The sequence below is a fragment of the Columba livia genome, chromosome 20 (assembly GCF_036013475.1).
Source record: "Columba livia isolate bColLiv1 breed racing homer chromosome 20, bColLiv1.pat.W.v2, whole genome shotgun sequence".
NCBI lineage: Eukaryota > Metazoa > Chordata > Aves > Columbiformes > Columbidae > Columba > Columba livia.
Window position 1 is genome coordinate 3,569,781 of NC_088621.1, and position 15,157 is coordinate 3,584,937.

Below are 15,157 nucleotides of genomic sequence, written 5' to 3' on the forward strand. Positions count from 1 at the left end.
TTTTGGTCCCTGCACTGTCTGGGAGATGAATGTGCAGTGTCACTGCTCCACTGCTAGCAGCCAAGTGACACTGGGAAGTACATTCCTTGAGGCTGTTTCTTTGGAATAAAAACCACCTTATTTGGGGGGGAATCCCTGCAATGCTGGTGCTCTGTGCTCAATTTTATCCTAACAGCTCTCAACAGTATCATGAGAGGGCACCGGGATGAATGAACTTAGTCAAATTAAGGGAGGAGGGGTGAAGGAATGAGATAAAATCTAGGACAACATAGGCAGCTGTGGGATATGTGCCAGGCATGGGGCAGAGTCCTCTGAGGGGAAGGGACAGAGTAGCAAAAGGCAAAGGGAGGAGGACAATTCTGTATTGACCTTATGGGGAAAGTCTGGGTGCAATCACAGCCACCACTCATCAGTTCCCCATGGGACATTTGAGAGCAGTGAAAGAAAACACTAGAAGTGAGCTGGACTGTGAAAGGACAGGCTGAAATGTGAGGTATGGAACCTGCTGCTTCTTCAGGACTCTGTTTTGTAGGGAACCTACAACTAAACAATCCCAAACAAACACATCAGTGACACAGGAAATCCTTTTCAAAGAGCAAATAATAACCAGTTTTGAAAAAAAAGGATTTTCTGGGAAAAGACAAGGGAAATATAAAACAACACTCTGCTTTAAAAACATAAATGAGATGCCACATCTGAAATGCATGGGCTACAGCTGCTTAAAAAGAGTGAGAGATCAGAGTCCCATTCTAGCCCTGTAAGAGGGCATGAAATAAAACCGGTAGATGGGATACCATTCCATTCACTCATCACCCAAGAAACAGCTTCCTTCCGCTCAACACATCCTTAAACACCTGGCCTTGGAAATGCAATACAAGCAGAACTGTGCTCTGGGGGATGTAATGTGGCTGGTGGCTTTTGAGAACTGTACCCGCTGAGTCTGTGGGGTTTGGCTGGACAACGTGCTGTTCATTGTTTCGATACGCTGATTGGAAACTGGCATTTAATGAATCCTCCTCTTCTAGGGAGCCTCTGTGCCACCCCTCCGCACAGTGCTATGTCCCATGGCGTTCATAAACAGGGCATTCAATAGGCTGTGACATGTATGTGCAACAAGGCATCGGTGGCACTCAAGCTGCTTCACAGTCAACTCAAAGAGTGATAAAGCACTAAGCTCCCAAATATTGTCTCTGCACAGTCTCATTTACAAGCTACCACTGAGTTGGCAAATGTTAAGAAACATCATGCAGGACCGAGAGGTGTTTTTCCAAATTGAATTGAGGAGAATAGGCTCAGCTAATGATGCTTTGATGTAGCTTTTTATATGGCATCATTGATATAAGTTTTATGGATGCAGTTGCTATAACAACATAATGCACAGTGGTTAAATATAGCAGCTCCTATTTTCCACTCAGTTTGCTCTGCCCTAAGCAGACGAGGACTATTCTTTCCTGTTCTAGTTGGGATTAAATGGATTTGATAGCTCACTGAAGAAAAGAAGTGGTACAGTCCTTCCCCCCCCCACAAAGACCATTCCTCTCCACCCTAAGCAAGTGAGCAAACAACAAACCCAACAGCCCCCCATTTGCTAGGCTACCGCGCGAGAGGGCTTCTTTAAAATCAAAATGCACAATGACTCACTCAAAACTAAGCCACCTATATATTACATGTGATCTCAGTGCAAACACTGTCATTTCAAAGTGCAGGAAGGAGAGGTTCTCAAACATCCCTGTCACGTAGTATTTACCATGTTTGTTACTGGAGTGCCTAGTGACTGGCCAAGTGCTGAGGGGGAGTAAAGTGACCTTGATGTCACTCAAAACCTGCTCTTCCTTGTGGACACACGTACAGGATCCAGCCTCTCTTGGCTAAAGCAAAAGCTATTTTGGGGGATAAGAGAGAAAGATGTCGCCAAATCCAGGTGGCAGGGAAAGAAGCAGAGCTACGGAGGATTGCTTCCAATTCTGCCTTCTTTGCTACAGTGTGATTTTCTTGGTTTTGGGTTGGGTATTTTTTTCCATCTGGAAGCCAGAACTGAAATAGTCCCAGGGGAGACTGAAATCAAATAGCAATTTGTGTTCCTCTCCCATCCTGTTTTTTCTTATTTTTCCCTTGCAAAAGAACAAATCCACCCTCAAACCTTGGCATTTCACAATTCCTCCCAGATCTGAAGCCTAGAAATATAGCAGCAACTGGACTCCTTGCAAGCCATCAGGAGGAAGGTTGCTGCAAGAGAAAGAGCACGTTTCTTCTGAATAGTTCCTGCTTCTTTGAGCAGAACCTCTGTTCCAGAAATTAGAAAGAATATTTATGCCCTTAGAAGATAATACTGAGCATCTGCTCAGCTACAACCATTTCCTGAACTGTTTTGTTCCTTGAAGCTGTTCAATAATTTGCACATCCTGAAGCAAGGAGTTGTGGGATGGGTCACACAACCTGTTCTACCCCTGCTCTGGCACACAGTCATCTCTCAGGCAGTGGGTACAAGTCTGTCTCCCAAACAGGGAGCATCCAAAATAGCTGAGGATCACAGCACCAGCCCTCTGCTTCACCCTTTCCACTTACAGCCACAGTGGAGGCAGAACCTTTTTTAAAGATGGTTAATAAATACATTGCACATGATACCTGGAGGGAAGAGTTCATTTGCCTTTTTCTTGCCATGTAGCCCCAGGGCCCCGGGGGCAGCAGCCGCTGCTCTGCAGAGCCCGGCGGGCAGGGAGGCTCGGGAGAAGCCTCAGCAGATGCTCCCAGTGCTGCCCCTGCTATCCAGTATGTGAGAACTCATCGGGGCACTGAAAATCAGGAGTGATACAGTCACGCTCTACTTCCTCCACGACACAAAATGAAAAATAATGAGGGCATGCAAGCCACTAAAAATAAACTTAACCTTTCAGTGGCCACAGCATCGCTCCTGCCACATGTAGATGACTGGGTTACCATGCCCATTTCTGCTGATTCAGGACTGGAAGAGAGACAAGACACAAACCAGCCCTTAGTTAATGACAGCTGCTTATACTCTGGTGACCCTATCAGCATGTATCTCATCAGCCCAGGACAATGTTCTGCTGTAGGCTGAGTACTAATGCAAAGGTCTGAGTTCAAGGGCCTGGCAGATAATGAATGCTTCCTATTAACACACTATGAGACGAGAAGAGGGTTAACATCCCCACTGCACACACAGGAAATCTGAAGCACAAAAGTGGGAAAGTGATTTGTGCACAGCCACAAAGTCAGACAATAGTAGAGCTGGGATCCAAATCGAGAGTTTTTCTTAACTTTCTCATACATAATTAAGTTCCTAGCTTGTTTTCTCTGTATCTCTCAGGATGTAGGGGGACACCTGACGATCTGCCCTCCATTCCTATTTGCAGACCGTACGACAACTGACTGAGCAAACACTGAGGTTCAGGCAGCTGGAAGCTCTCTGGTCCCTCTGTGCCAGTGGTGTGAGCGTCGGTCATCAACCTCTGCTCCTCACTCACTCCTCAAATAACATCGTGCCGGAAAACATCTCCGCTCAGCCCAAACAAACGCACTGTTTGCTTTAACTCCACCCCTCTTCCTTCTGTGAGGATATTTCAGAAGTTGCTGGGAAAAGCCGTGATCCCCTCTAACACTGAATTCCAGCCATCAGACAGCATCAAAGACTTGCAGCATCTTCCCAGAGGACCTCAGTAGGTCACAGTACAGCTTCTGTGGCACTGCAGCTTTCTCCAGGCAAGCAAGAAAGGCAAATAGCTGTGATGTTGTTAGCACGGAGAGCCAGAGACTTATCTGAATTGCACAGATGATTCAGAAAACAAATGGGTGCTAAAAATACAAGATATACTTGCAAAGAGTTCTTCTCATGCTTGGGAAAGGCAGGGGCAGCTCTGGGGGCGATCTCTCTAGGACACAATGAGGTCTGAATAAGCAGAGGGTTAAACTAAAATAGAGTAGCTGTCTTGTCAGCAAAATTTGGGTGATTTTAGTACAAGGGATTTTTGTCTAGCAACCTTCCCACATCATAGCACAGAGACAGAGGATTTCAAGATGTAAAGAATAAAGTGGTGAAGGAAGAATTCAGTTTAGGAAGAGTGGTAAAGCGAGACAGCTCCAGTGAAAGAGCAGCATCCTTGGGCCAGAGAGGTAAATTAAGTGCAAAGTGATCTGTGGCATATTTTAGTGGGATCAAGGACAGCAAGAGCAAAGAGGGCCTAATGAAAGGGAGACTGGCAAAGCACCAGTAGAAGGAATAATAAAAGATGCTGTAGGCCATTTACAGAGCTGTGAGAGTTTCTCCAAACAGTATCGTGTCCCACAGCCTGGCACTCAGTTATTCAGTGAAGTTAATACTGCTTTTGGCTCCAGCTATTAGTTTCCTGCTTACACACAAACACCACACTCACTCTGTAGCACTATAGTGAGGCATCACATGAAGCACGCAGAACACGGTACCTTAAGGCCGTGTAAAGAGAAATGTGGTTGGCATGACCGCTCACTCCTCCTGAATCAAAGGTTATCACCTGCAATAAAACCACAGAACAATAATTATTTTGAAGAAGGAGACTGTGCAGTTACCAACTTTGACATCTAACACAGCATTGTTCCAACCCATTGTATCTAAAGAGTTGTTTTTGTGGCTGGGATAGAGTTAATTTTCTACGTAGTGGCTGGTATAGTGCTATGGTTTGGACTTAAATACGAATAATGTCAGTAATACACTGATATTTTAGCTGTTGCAAAGGCAGGGAGTGCACAAGAATCTGGGAGAGGACAAAGCCGGGACAGCCAACCCAAACTGGCCAAAGGGATATTCCATACCACATTATAAACTTGGGGGAAGCTGCCCAGGGGGGATCGCTGGGCACTGGTCAGCAGATGGTAAGCAACTGCATTGTGCATCACTTGGTTTGTATATTCTATTGTTATATTATTATATTTTCCTTTGCTATCCTGTTAAACTGTCTTTATCTCAACCCACGAGTGTTTTTTGATTGCCCCATCCCACTGCGGAGCGGCTGTGTGGTGCTTGGTTGCCGGCCCGGGTTAAACCATGACAATGTTGCACAATGAAGCCTTTTGTGTGAACTCATGCTACAGAAACACAACTAAACAAACAAGACACTCTGGGACTAGATGACTACACAGTCTTAACAGCTCAAACAACAGAAAGATGACAAATAGCGTGTTGCCACTGGCAGGATGCACTTGTTTCTTATTACAGGGCCAAAAGGTTATGTTCAGAGTGATCTCTTGCAGTCTTGTTCCTGACCCAAGACACCCAGCTCTATGAATCACTTTCTCCAGGATTTGAGAACACAGTAGAATGCCTGCGGATTACAGGGTGAAACTATAGTTTGTTGTCTTGTGAATCAGGACATGTTGCTTTAACAAGAGCAAGCCGATCATGTACTGCTGCCTGATTGTGGCCAGGCGTCATCACAGGAGAACATAGTGATAAAATAATCTGATAGAAGTCTTTTTAAAGAATCAGCTGACTGCACTTTTTTGTACAACCACGTCAGGCTTTTTGCTGAATGAGAAGATCATATTGTTTATTGCTGGGAGAAATGCAGGGAGAAATGGAAACTTCATAATGCAAAAGTAATGTGGGAACCCAGCACTAACAAGCGACCCTGCAAAGCACAAAACACCCTTGTCTCCATGCCTCAGACCTACCGATAATGTATCGGGGTGAAGCGCCCACCCTGCGGGCTCACTCTGTACCGTGAAGCAGGTGCTTACCGGCTCCCACTGCCGACCTAAAGCCAAACTGGCAGCGCAACGCGTGGAGCAGACAGGGTATGTGAGCTGGCAGGCGTTCCAGCTGCTGGGAGCGACTGCCCGGATGGTCTGCAGTTCAGATTTTGCTCTGGGAGAGGCCAGGCAGCAGAGCTGGCCACAGTTCCCTCCTCTGTGACCGGGAACAAACCATAACCTGCCTACGTTTCAATCAATGTCTGCTTCCTTGCCAGCTTGTTCTCTCTTCGGGGAAGGAAATGCTACTGCCCTGCTTACTCACCACAGCTCCCTTCTCAAAATCTGTTTAACACACAGGGACCGAAGTACTGGGTTAAAGATCAAAGGAAGATCAAAAGCCGCCCTGCCCGTCCTGCAGCTGCTCCACCCTCCAACGGGAGCGGCCCTCTCAAACACGGGATGTTGTGTAAAGAGGGAGAGGACGCACAAAGACAGCGATAAGAAATATTTCAAAACCCACAAACTCCAGACGAGCCTGCTTGTAAACCCATCCACCCAGTACAACTCCACAGCTGCATTTTCCACTTTGCCCAGTGGCTGTAATAACGCTGCCACCAAGCAGCCGGGTTCTCCATTGCTGGCTGGAAGCAGTGGGACCCAGTTTGGTTTCGTTCAGGTACGAAGAAGCATTTTCTGGTTAACCCCTATTTTGGAAGGAGAAAAATGATGTTTTCAGCTTTGGCCACTTTTGCTGTCCATCGGTGTCACCTGAGGGGCTCTGCAGGGACTGCGTGGAGCTGAGCCCTCCCTAAGGACACCAGCTTCTTGAGCAGCCCATCTGGGAAAGACATCATTGCTTCTGCACAGCTCGGGGAACTAGCACAGCACCCTGTGTTGTACAGATAAGAAAACACATGCTCTGAATCACTCCTACCTAGAGTAGCACTTTCCTACTATAACAATGTACCCCACTCACTGCAGACAGAATAAATTCCTATGCAGATGAATAATAGTGTGAGTCTGCTAAGGGCTGGACTCGCACTAAACCTTTTTACTACACAGGGATAGAGGGTTTATCTCTTCTGTTTGGTCATCTACTTTCACGTAACCTGTACAAACACAATTCTCTGTGATTGTAAGGCTACTACCCTGCTGTCAGATGTGGCTGAAATTAGCCAAGGGGCTCTAGAGTCTTTTCGAATACATATGTACACACATATAAATACAATTGCATTATTCTTGTTTCCTTAGGAAACTAAGCTAAAAACCCCAGGCAAGCTAAAACACACATTTTCCCTTCTATGGATGGTACAAGAGAACAAACCAGAAAACCAACACAAGAGACTAGAGTGAGCAGCCTAAATAAGCTAATCATTATTTTGACAAAGGCGGCCTGGCTCAACTGTGGGAGCACAAGGCTGAGTTAGGAAATATTCTTGACATGGAATTTCCCTGTTCAGAAACACCTTTAGAGGTTTTTCTTCTCCACATCTGTTCTGAAATAGGAGCTGCTGCTCTCAGTGCTGCTGGGCTTACGTAACACTCAAACTTGCTAAAGAGACTGCAGGAAGTTAATTCTCAAGTGATGTTGTCTAATCTACTATTAGGACATCTGCACTTGAATTGCCTGTCTCTTCAAATACACAAATTTGTAAGTAAAACTCCCAAGGTATCTGCACACTGACCTGGCCCTGGTGGGATTCACTACATCTGCAATGAGCCCACCTTTGAAATATTGGCTCCTCAGGCTGAGAGATCCCTCTCAGCACACAGTCTGGCTCTGACACAGCAGTGATGTCCCACATACCCCGTACGGAGCTTCTAGGTCTGTTGTCTAAACAGGGACTGATTCCACAACATCACTGTGGTGCTCGTGACTTAAAGCAGGCAGCAATCACATATAAACATACGCCTCTGGCTTCAGGGATTCATTTCATTGATAACAAAGGTATTTTCACACGGGAGCATTTGCTTCTTCCACGCGGTGCAGCTAGCTGCTGTGCTTGTTGTTAACACGTAACCTGAATGAGGCTGATGATGAAATCAAGCAAACAATCAGGGCAGGATGAGAAAACCTGAACATCTTGAAATTGTCTAGGTTAAAAACAGGATCAGCCAGTTCGGGGAGCAAAAGGCTGGGCTACGAAATACACTCAATGTGGAAATCATTGCTCAATGAAATCTTCAGGGCAAGAGGGAGTTCCCTCCCTACACCTGTTCTGAAATGGGAGCCGCTGCCGTTGGTGTTGCTGTGTTTTCTTCTGGGTGACCTTGGTATTCAGGAAATGGAGCTTTCACTAGTGGAAGCCACAGCAACAGCCAAGACAAACAGGTCCAGAAATCCCTTCCGGAGAGGGGAGAGCACAGAGGAAATTACTCAATTACTAGCAGAAGAGAAAACTCCTGAGAGGTCTGGAGTCCAGGCTTCCTCTACACACCATGTGCAATGGAAGAAAAAAGCGCTTAAACTGTGAGTTTCCCTCACGCTTCCTGGCATCATCCAGGGCCTAAACAGAGCACACATCTGCTCAAGCGGACTGGTGGGGACTGAAAGGTCTCTCTACTTTTTAAGAAGGGCCATCCTATAAAATGCCATAGCAAGCAACTCCATTTCTAATGGCCTTCCTTTGAGCATCGTTTCATAGGCCTGAATTATACTTGCAGAAGACAGTGACATTCAATGTCTCTTTGAGTCTCCTGTGTGTTTGGAGATGTCTCTTGTTGTTACTAAATTAGAGAAGCTAAAGACTAAAAAGAACAGGCAACTGGATGAAAAAGGAAAAATCTGATTGTGATCAACAACCCAGTGTTCACTGGGTCTGAGCTGCACGTGTGTAAGTCATGCACCAGCTCTCAGAATGAAAGGTCCTGGGGACCTCCCACTCATGTACCCCAAAGCAGACCTGAGGAGACTGGGAGGAAAGGGGTGCCCAAGTCTGTCCCAGCTCTGTCGTCTCCTCTGGCAAACTCCACATGCTGAAAGCCGTATCTGGAGTTCTTCAAACGCATTTAACATTCTCAACAAACATCACACATTCAAACCGTCCCATCCAAAACATGGGAGCTGAACTCACCCTCTTAGACATAAGCTCCAACCTGAATGCCATTTGTCGAAGGACCTGGCTTTCCAGGCTGATCTGGAGCTGAGCCGAGTCTATCGGGCTCTCCACAAACAGCTGTATGGACGATGTTTCCATCAATCCATAGCGGAAAGTAGCTTGTAAGAATGTGGTATTGCTGAATTCTGGTCTTGGCACCGCATCTGCCCCAAACAGTCTGGATGTCGCCTCATAATCCAAGCTCTGCTATTACCAACCCTGAGATCCTGAAGAGGGTTTAATAATCTAGAGCCTGCCTGAGGCTCACACAATACTATGTAATTTATTTTTTTACACACCAAATACTTTCTAATCTGGATCGAGACCGAGTAGCCTTGGCTGCCTCTCCCAGCAACACTGGCTTTTGCTTATAAATCCAGCAGGCAGGAAATAATTTCCAAAGTCCATAAATTAGTTTTGGCTTTAAGTACACCAACCGTTAATTTCTGTGTCTGCACTATTTAATATAGAGCTTGGATGAAATATGCCCCTGTAGCTCTCAAATAGATTGAGTTACTCATGGACTTCCAGGGCAATTGAGGAAATGAGTAACTATGCAATGGAACAAAACTACGCATAACATGATTGCCTTGCAATCTTTCAGGCATGTTGGAATCGCAGCCTGCTTTGCTGCTGCCAGATGACACATATGTTCAGTAAATAAAATATACCATTGTCTAGGCTATGGCTATGGGGAGAGCTGGGGAAAGTTTTCCCACTGGAACAGCTAAAACAATACGTGTCTTCCAATTATGTTAACTCTATTGAGCCAGCTTGTGTTTGAACCCTGACAGCTTATGTTTTGACAAGGCTCTTTTAACATGTTAAGTCGAATTTATCAATTCCAACATTACTGAAAACCAGACTCAGTTTGGCTTTCAAGGCAAGGCCAATGCCTCAGGACAGCCGAGATGCTCCAAGAGTGGTTAACAGATAGCAAGCTCTGAAGTTTTAAAATGCAGAACGTTGGACAAAGGTAACTAGGCACTTACCTTGCTGCTGTTGGCAAACTAGGTCTGTTTCTGAGTGAAAGGTATTACAGCGAACACCTGAGACCTGCGTGATTACTTGGGACACTTGAAGTTTACAGAGCAGTTCACTACCGTCATCCCTGAGAAGCTGCTCCAGTGGCCTTTGGCACAGCTGATGTGTTCTGCTGCAATCCTTTGTCCTCGCTGCTGCTCCGGGCGGTGGACCCTGTGCCGTGTCCCCTGTTCCTGCAGCTCCACCCGGCCCCCGCAGCACAGCAGGGACCGTCCCAGTGATTGTGCATGTCTATTGCTTTGAAAACTCTGCATTTGATTTTTCAGCTCATGCTATGTTAGGGACTCCTGCCTCCCCCAGCACACACAGCTTGACTTTCATTTCCTCTGAAGCAAAGATCTAACCCTTTCTAACCATCTAGAGGAAGTTCTAGTGTTTTCAGAATTTCTATTGGGATTCTTGTGCACTTGTCGTAGTGCCCGTGAGAGTCATAAACATGCAATACAAATCCTCTTGTGTTTGGAGCTTTCAGATTAGATTAAAACCTATCTATTCATGGGGCCAAAAGGCACAAAAGGAACCCAGGAAAACTGTGTTTGTCTCCGCGCACAGCAATGAATTTCATGGAAAATTAGCCTCAGAATCAATACAAAGTTGGATGCATGAAGCGGGGGTTTTGCGCTCATGGGGCTTTCACGCTACAGGAGACGCGGTTTCTTGTTTTGTGAATTGCTGAAAGGCTTTAAGAGTTTTGTGATTTTGCTGCTAATCAGTGTGTGACAGTGACATGTCTGATCACAGCCACGTTCAAGCAAAAAGAACAGAACACAATCATTCCCATGCTTAGGCCCTTATTGCTGTTCTGTGGGGGAAAAAAACAAGCCTATACCACTGCTAGAAAATCTCCCCAGTTTAATATTCTTCAATCCCTAGCATTAATCCTGCTAATCTAGGTCTCTGACACATGCCTGACAATGTACTTCAAACATAAACCTAAATCCCAGATCTCTTCATCAATGGAATACCTTGCAACAGGAGCGAATATTTCAAAATGAATAAGTGTATGTTCTCCCTCTCCCAGGCTACTTCACAGAGACTCCAGAACCAAAATCCTAATGTTAAAGACTTCAAAGAAAGCTTGCAGGGGGAAGGAACAATCCTAGAACACTAGCTCAAAAGTAAAGTGGAAATTGCCTGTGCTGTAGAAAGTTTCACTTTACCAGATTGATGTTATTGGCTTCTATATGCTCTAACACAAAGGCAGCGAGGAGCTGTGTGTCCCATTCAACAGCAGGATTATCTGGAAGATCCCTGAAAATGAGAAATGCAGTTAGTCACTTCATTGCTGAGAACTTCATAAAGATCATGCTAGAAAAGAGAGATCTTCTTACCAAAGAATGAAATCAAGATAAATTTATTTACCATATAAAACCACTGAACCTTACTTAAGAGTCTTACAAGCTTTTATCTTTGAGTGTTCGCAACCAGAGGACAACAGGACCATAATAATATTGCATGAATTTGACAGAAGTTCTTCATCTGTTTCTTTTATGCTTTGCATATGAACCAGGCACACAAAGTATACTGTGACCGAGTACTCTGCCTGGGTATTTTAGATTGCAGGCTCCTGCGGGCAGGGCCCATGAGCCAAATGCAAAATAACACCAGGCAGCCCACAGAATGATTCCATATTTACACAACTGAGAGCCGAATTTGACCCCCCAGTCATTATGTTTGAATGGTGCCAAGAAAACATTGCTTGCAAAGTTAAAAAGGTTATTAGTAACAATAGGATAACACACAGCTGCTAAAAACCAATAAAGACATGTTAAACTGGTCTTTTTCTCAGACCTTTCCCATCTTCTGATAGTCTGGTCATTACTGCGAGGTCGTTTAGCAGAAAAGCGACTCCACAGCTTCTCACACAGACACACGGGTTTGGATCTGAACTGATCCAGCTGTTTGCAGGGGCTCTGCTTCCCAGCACTCCCCAGACAGCGCGGACAGAACATCTGCAACACAACACGGGAAAACGTCTCCTTGGCACATTCCAAAGTAAAGCTCAGCCTGGGCCTTCACGAGAGGTCTTCTGGCCACAAATTTTCCCACTGCTGTTAACAGCAGTAGTAGAAGGAAGAGCCTGAAGTACAAACTGACCATTAGCATTTTACACATTGTGTTGTGTACTCCTTTACAGCACAGGCCAAAATAATGTGCTGTTAGAAACCTCAGCAACAAGGGAAGGCGTTTCCGCATTAGTGCACACATCCTAGCCATGGTCCCTGTAGCAGCATTAACAGCAACATTAATTTTTGTTGTTTGCAATTCCCACTTGTATAGTCAGCATCTTCGCCTGATGTATACAAGACATTTGAATTTCATGATAGGAAAGATTCTTTGGTACATCTGGTGGCTGCCTCATCAACTTAGCAAACCTGCATCTCATCTGCTCAAGACAAAACCTTTTCCATCTCATATTTGAAGAGGAAGTGGCCCTGTTGACCCCGAAGGTATTACAAGTCCCACCACGTCACAGCAAGCTTTAAATGGAGCAGATTTTAAAGATATGCTTCAACTAAAATATCCCAAGCAACACGCACCCTGAGCAGAGTCTAAGTGCAAGTCTACAAGTGCTTCAGCTGTTTGAATGGTACCTTTGAGATTATGTGAAGGCTTAACCTGATAATATTAAAGCAGTAAATTAGTCTAAAAGGGACTCCTCACTGGCCATTTACACGGCAAATATCATTCCCATTTTTGGACAGGTGTTAAATGGAGCTGCGGAGGAAGTGAAGAGTCCCATTAAAACAGGAGGGGTGCTCCAACAGCGAGAGGTCAGAAAAAATGCAGGGCTTGGAATGTATGATGTCCAGGAGGCTTTGGTGTCACAGCCACTGCACTCAGCTTTATTGGGCTGTCTCCAAAAAGGCTGCTGGGTACTGGAGCAGGTTTTAACTAGTTTAGACAGATAAAGATCACCCTCGTTCAATGGAAATGAACAGCTGGAGGCAACGGTTTAGAATCCCTGGAAACAAAACAATCTGCAGGCATGAGCGAATTAACTCCATGCACACTGAACAGATTAAATAGGAATATTCCAAAAAAATTTCTGCCTCTACCCGCTTACTGCTCATGAAGTAAGTGGGAAATTATTTTTCTTGCATAATATCATTTGTCAGGCACCAAAGACAGAGAAGCTGATCTTGCCAAACAAGATACCCAAGCACATTCATAGCTCATGAATAGCCATGATGGCCCACTGAAGTATTCTTGGCTCCTTCTGCAAACACAAAAAGTGACACACAGGTTAATGACATGCTCCATCACCCAGAGAAGTCAGGAGCAGAACTGGCAATACAGCAATCTAGATTCCTCCAGGATTTTAATTTTTTTTGTAAGAGTTTGTGTAATACTTTGTAAAGCCAAAAATTTAAGAGTTAGCATGATAGCAGTGACCGCAATGAAAGCGTGAGGCCAATAACTTTCTGCCTGTGCTCTGGATATCAATAAATGGGTCCAGTTTATATACGACATATAGCAATGCACATAATACACATTCCTACAGATCTCTCCGTGCCCTAGGAACTTTGTAGGGGCATACCAAGTTTGCACACTGCTGCAGTTCACAAAATTCATCTATTCAGTACAAAATATTTTTCCTAATGTCTTAAATCACTCTTCAAACCTGAAAAGTTCACTGACTTGCTGAACTATTGGAGTAAGTTGCATTAATCGTGTTTTTACCATCAGAAACATTCAGCATTTAAACGGTTAACTGCACGCTGGCTAAGGCTGATAATGCCTCTGAGCTCAAGGTCACAGGGCTGAGATAAAGGACTATAAAGGAGTGAAAATTAGCACATTCCCTGGAGCAGACTGGAGCTTGTCCCAGGAGACAGGGTTCCCTCTCCTCTGCCCCAGAGAGCTCCTTGTTGCTGCTGTCAGTCACTGCGACACATCAAGACATAAATCCTGCACTGGAGAGGCCGCCCAGGTCACCCTGCTGGCGGGAAGGGTAGAGGGGTGCTCACTTGGCCTCATTTCCACCAAACTATTAGGGCCTGGAAGTGTTTCTGGGCATTCTACATGACTCACACCGAATGCAGGTGGCTGCCTGGATGCAGCCCTTGTTGACCAGGGAAAAACGGGGAGATGCATAGAAAAAGCAAAAAAAATATATTTTTAATGGAGTAAGGCTCCAGAAATGTTGTTTTCTCAGCTATTTTCAAGGAAAGCCACACTGTGCACTGTACAGGGAGTTTACAGCTGTGCCAAGGGATCTATAGACTGAGAAGAGAGAAAAATGGAGAATGACAGTGCTGCAGCCGCTGCAGTACGGAGCAGCGTCTGCCTCTGCTTAACGATTTCAGTGGGACCAGCCATGGGAAACATCGTTTCCTGAAGACAAAAACCTGCACCTTTATCCATCCACTGCGGGTAGCGAGAACCGGACAGGACTCCTGGTTTTCTCCTTCTCACCCTCTCGCTTTCCTCCTGGCCCAAGAGGAGCAGACAGAGCAGCCCCTGCCATCTGCAGTTCCTGGACATCCCAGCCCAGGCAGCTCCAAGGGGGCCACAGCAAATCACATCAGCACATTAAACCCAAATTCAGCCTTGTGCAGATCTTGCCCAGCAGGCTGAATGAAAGAAATGTTCACAAGCAGTGCGTGCTGCCAGCTGCCCTGCAGGCCTCCTCCTCCCCGGCTGGGGAGAACAGCTCCTCTCTGCCTCAGCCCTGGCCACCAAAACGCTCTGCGTGTTGCCAGCAATGCTCTCCCTGCCAGCAGCCTGGACAATTTCGGAGGGTCGTCTTTCTAGGAACGTTTGGGCTCAAGATGGTGAGATTCCTGTCATTTGGAAGGGCTCTTTTGGCCAAGATAGAGGTTTTAAAAGCTTCACAGATATATATTGCCAAGTTACACCCTTCTTAGATGATATACTGCTCAATCCCCGTCCAATTTTCCACTGCTCATCCTCCACAGATCTTTTAGCAACAGCCAATGCATTTATATGCACAATCTCCTTTGAAAACGTTCCATGGAATTTATTCTGCTCATGAACTAAGCCCTTATGACTGCTCTAAAGGCTAAGTTAAACTAAACAGCCTATGTGTCCACGTGGCCTAACAAACAGCAAATGGGCTGTTCTGCATGGGACACGTGCACTGAGAATAACCTTGAGGTCTGTCCCTCCCGAGCTGTGGTGAATGGGGCATCCTCAGGCCCCTGGGTGCACAATGACACCGAGCCCCTCGTTATATGACAATTACTGATTGGGACTGGCAGGGCCCCTCTCTGCCCTGACACGAAGCCTTTGGAGGTGGCAATAGGGGAGGGAGTGGAGTGGCAAGAGGGTTCCTTGGAGAAGATGCTTAGGTCTCCATTAACACATCC

General features: G+C 45.6%; 1 protein-coding gene across 3 annotated transcripts in view; it reads right to left on the minus strand.

Annotated features, from left to right (window-relative positions):
* The window catches only part of PIGL (phosphatidylinositol glycan anchor biosynthesis class L), a 49,484-nt gene that overhangs the window by 8,669 nt on the left and 25,658 nt on the right, over positions 1 to 15,157 (minus strand). The window contains exons 3-6 of one of the 3 annotated variants that reach the window (XR_010467266.1): positions 10,985 to 11,075; positions 4,438 to 4,505; positions 2,888 to 2,962; positions 2,626 to 2,792 (exon numbers count right to left, since the gene is read on the minus strand). Coding sequence is in view for 2 of the 3 variants with exons in the window: in XM_065036394.1 (XP_064892466.1) it covers positions 2,815 to 2,962; positions 4,438 to 4,505; positions 10,985 to 11,075 (307 nt within the window). In the remaining variant the exon portion in view is untranslated. Of the gene's footprint in view, positions 1 to 2,625; positions 2,963 to 4,437; positions 4,506 to 10,984; positions 11,076 to 15,157 lie in introns of those variants that run through there. The other 2 variants (XM_065036394.1, XM_065036393.1) reach the window with 2 other exon arrangements.